We start from the raw sequence: 4453 nt of genomic DNA, 5'->3' as shown, positions 1-4453 counted from the left end.
AGGGAGAGGGAGAGAGAGAGAGAGAGAGAGAGAGAGAGAGAGAGAGAGAGAGAGAGAGAGAGAAAGAAAGAAAGAAAGAAAGAAAGAAAGAAAGAAAGAAAGAAAGAACAGCTCAAGAGTCTTTTCTAAGTAGACGGGAATAATGAACCCAGGAAATTTGAAACAGCAGACAGGAAACAGCCACCAGGCGTGGACGAGAGATACACACACAGATTTCCTTGCTCTTAAATTGGTGTTTGGTGGCTGCTCACAACTGTCTGTAACTCCAGTCCCACAGGATACGACAACCTCTGTTACCTCCACAGATACTACACACATGTAGTGCACCGACATACATGCAGGCCAAGCATCCACTCACATAAAATAATAAGTACATTTTTTTAAAAAAATTAAATTGAGAAAAAGCTAACCATAAACCTAGTGCTGCCATCTGGCCCACCATCTCCACTCTTGGTCATTTACCAGAAGAATTGAAAACAGGGACACAGACAGATGCATAAAAATAAAGCAAATGCCCTTCAACAGACCAATAAATAAAACATGGTATATATGTATGTCAATATATATATATAATATCCATATATATATATATATATATATATCCACATGTATCTATATGTATCCATATCTATCTATATGTGTCTTTATGGAACAGAGTACTATGCAATTATGAAAAGAAAGGAAGCTCTGCTATGTGCTACAAGGATGATTCTTGAAAATCATTTCTAGTGGAGAAAGTCAGTCACTTGAGGACAAGTATGATTTCCTTTATAGAAACAGCTAAACTAGGCAAATTCGTAGAGGCAGAAACTGGAATGGCTCCCAGGGGCTTCAGGGAGCGGGAAGCGTTGCTTAATGGATACAGTTTCCCTTTGGTGTGGGGAAAGATTTTGGAACTAGATAGCCAAGGTTGCAAAATACCATGAACATAATTAATCCAGTGAACTGTGCACTGAAAAGTAATGCTCAAATTTTATGTTGCATGCATTTCATCATAAATAGTGAAAGTGTCATCTTGCCCAAACTACTTGGTTCATTTTTACTTTTTATTATTTTTTTTCCTGCATGTATTACTTATTTTGCATGTGTGGGAGTGCATATGTAGGACAATGAATGTGGCTGATCAGAGCTCAACTTGAAGGAGTTGGTCCTCTCCTTCTACCAGTCCTGGGGATTGAACTCAAGTTGCCAGTCTTGGCAGCAAGCCCCTCCAGCAGCTGAGCCATCTCACTGGCTCCTAGACTTATTTTACATAGGTGGATAGAATAGTGTGACAGACAGATAGGAAGGAAGAGAAGCCAGGGAAGGAAACTGAATGTCTATGAGACCAGAGATGTTCCCACTGCGCCATATCTTCTCTTGTACCTTTAAAGCTTGCTGCTGTGCCCTGTTTCACGTTCTCATAAATCTATACATTAAAAAAATAGATATAATAAAAGGCCGTCTGCTCTTTTAAAAAATCCCTAAGAATTTAGCCACGTCAACAGTATGAAGTGAAGCATGGTCTCTTACATGACCCCAGAGGTCACAGGAAGCCAGCCCGTGTGCTCAGACTCTGAGAGCCTCACTGTTCATTTGCTTGGTAAAAGCTACATTCCTGGCGCACTTTTCAGCTGACTTTAAACAACTGCTGCCACCGCAGGGCTGGGTCAGGGCTTCCACCCATAGCCTGTGTTTAGCAGCCTCTGATACCTCATCCCCTCAGTGCCTGCACAGAGCAGATCCTACCTCAGAGTCCCCCTAAACATCACTCCACGTGATACCAGACACTCTAGGGACTGTCTTCCTGTCACCTCATCCAGACTACCACTCTGCTCATTTCAAAAGACGAGAAACCTGCGGTCCCTGCTCACAGGCCACTGACCCAGGAAGGAAGAACTGAGCAGGACAGGCAGGGTGACAAGTGTACACACAGTCTGTGACCTCGGCACCAGCACCTGCTGCAGAGGACTCACAGGTAAGACAGTGGCCACCAGGCAAGGGTCACCTGAATCCAGAGAGCTTCCCGTTTTACAGCCGTTTATTTTAAGACGAGAGTCTCACTATGTAACCTAGACAGGTCTTCAATTTTCAGTTCACTGCCTCCCCATCTCTAGTGCTGGCATTCTGATGTGTGCCATAATGCCTGGCTGAACTTTAATTATTATTATTATTATTATTATTATTATTATTATTAATTACTACTGCTACTACTCTGTAGACCAGCCTGAACTCTCACACTCACAGAGATCCCCCTGCCTCTGTGACCTAAGCCCTGAGATAAGAAACCCTGAACTTCATATTTTTTCATGGAGGCTCTGGGTGTGTCTGTGGCTAAGAGGTCACGTGGAAATGAATGCATCTGAGACCTCGCCTGGCCCAGCCTGTAAGCTACACTGGTGGTTCCTCTCTGGCTTCCTGGGACACCGTGGAGATGCCTCTTCCGCTGGGACACTGGCTTCTATGTGGAATCCACGAGGAAAGGAAGACAGACACCTCTCCCACCTCCTGCTGCAGGATGCTGCTGCCTACACCAAACCCCACTGTCCGCCCCACTCAGGACCTTTCTCACTTGGGTATGGTAAACAGCGTAGCTCGGGATGTGATGTCCCAGATCTTGATACACCTGTCCATGGAGACAGAAGCCACCTTCTGGCTGTCAGGGTCAAAGCAGCATGAAGTGATGGACCTTTGGTGATGATCTACACACAAGCAAAGTGACAAGTGACCTCACGAGAAAGAGCCTTGCGGGGACCCTACCACCCAGCGATACAATGGGAACAATCCCAGCTTTCCTAGGGGACGGTCCACCCGCATGTGGATTTCCTGCTTGTCTGCTATGAGCCGGGCTTTCAGCCCGGCTACCTGACCACGTGCAACCACACAGCTCCCAGTTCAATGGGGGAGACACCCTCGGGCAGGCTGTGACCCACGTCATGCCAAGAGCCACGAGAGGAGTGCACAGTAGTTCCTGGCTGGAAGGAACCTCTAAGTCATCAAGGATGCATTCCTGGAGATGGTATCGAGTGTGAAGAAAGAGGGTACGTGGCTAGGACTTGGGAATATGAGGGATAGAAGAATGGGACGTGATTCGTTGATAGGAAGGTGCGAAATGCTGAGAAAAGACATATGGGAAACACACACACACACTAGTTCAGAAAGGTCATCTAGCAATGCACTATTAATAATACCTCTAAGCTGAGGGCGTGGTTCAGTGGTAGAGCCTCTGCCTAGAATCCCCCAGTGAGGGGCTGGGGGCGTGGCTCAGTGGTAGAGCCTCTGCCTAGAATCCCCCAGTGAGGGGCTGGGGGTGTGGCTCAGTGGTAGAGCCCCCGCCTAGAATCTCCCAGTAAGGGGCTGGGGGCGTGGCTCAGTGGTAGAGCCCCTGCCTAGAATCCTCCAGTGAGGGGCTGGGGGCGTGGCTCAGTGGTAGAGTCTCTGCCTAGAATCCCCCAGTGAGGGGCTGGGGGTGTGGCTCAGTGGTGGAGCCCCTGCCTAGAATCCCCCAGTGAGGGGCTGGGGGCGTGGCTCAGTGGTAGAGTCCCTGCCTAGAATCCTCCAATGAGGGGCTGGGGGCGTGGCTCAGTGGTAGAGCCCCTGCCTAGAATCCTCCAGTGAGGGGCTGGGGGCGTGGCTCAGTGGTAGAGCTCTGCCTAGAATCCCCCAGTGAGGGGCTGGGGGCGTGGCTCAGTGGTAGAGTCTCTGCCTAGAATCCCCCAGTGAGGGGCTGGGGGTGTGGCTCAGTGGTGGAGCCCCTGCCTAGAATCCCCCAGTGAGGGGCTGGGGGCGTGGCTCAGTGGTAGAGCCCCGCCTAGAATCCCCCAGTGAGGGGCTGTGGGCGTGGCTCAGTGGTAGAGTCCCTACCTAGAATCCTCCAGTGAGGGGTTGGGGACTTGGCTCAGTGGTAGAGCCCCGCCTAGAATCCCCCAGTGAGGGGCTGGGGGCGTGGCTCAGTGGTAGAGTCCCTGCCTAGAATCCTCCAATGAGGGGCTGGGGGCGTGGCTCAGTGGTAGAGCCCCTGCCTAGAATCCCCCAGTGAGGGGCTGGGGGCGTGGCTCAGTGGTAGAGTCTCTGCCTAGAATCCCCCAGTGAGGGGCTGGGGGCGTGACTCAGTGGCAGAGCCCCTGCCTAGAATCCCCCAGTGAGAGGCTGGGGGTGTGGTTCAGTGGTAGAGCCTCTGCCTAGAATCCCCCAGTGAGGGGCTGGGGGTGTGGTTCAGTGGTAGAGCCCCTGCCTAGAATCCCCCAGTGAGGGGCTGGGGGTGTGGTTCAGTGGTAGAGCCTCTGCCTAGAATCCCCCAGTGAGGGGCTTTAAAGTACTCCCTCAGATCCCTTCCAACAGACTGAGCCTAACTGTCTGTCCCTTGTTAAATGTGGCCAGACCCGGAGCTCGCTTCCGACAGCTAAAGAATGGCAGAAGGCATGGTGTAGCACCACATTAAGAAAACAAGTCATTGAAGCTGGAGAGGAGAGGG

General features: G+C 50.5%; 1 protein-coding gene across 1 annotated transcript in view; it reads right to left on the bottom strand.

Annotated features, from left to right (window-relative positions):
• Wdr88 (WD repeat domain 88) overlaps window positions 1-4453 on the bottom strand; it is a 38910-nt gene that overhangs the window by 16528 nt on the left and 17929 nt on the right. The window contains exon 6 of the mRNA XM_028754199.1: window positions 2552-2681. Within this exon, the coding sequence (XP_028610032.1) occupies window positions 2552-2681 (130 nt within the window). The remainder of the gene's footprint in view (window positions 1-2551; window positions 2682-4453) is intronic.

The sequence above is a fragment of the Grammomys surdaster genome, unplaced genomic scaffold (assembly GCF_004785775.1).
Source record: "Grammomys surdaster isolate TR1022 unplaced genomic scaffold, NIH_TR_1.0 125984, whole genome shotgun sequence".
Lineage (NCBI taxonomy): Eukaryota > Metazoa > Chordata > Mammalia > Rodentia > Muridae > Grammomys > Grammomys surdaster.
This window is presented reverse-complemented; position numbering and strand designations above follow the sequence as displayed.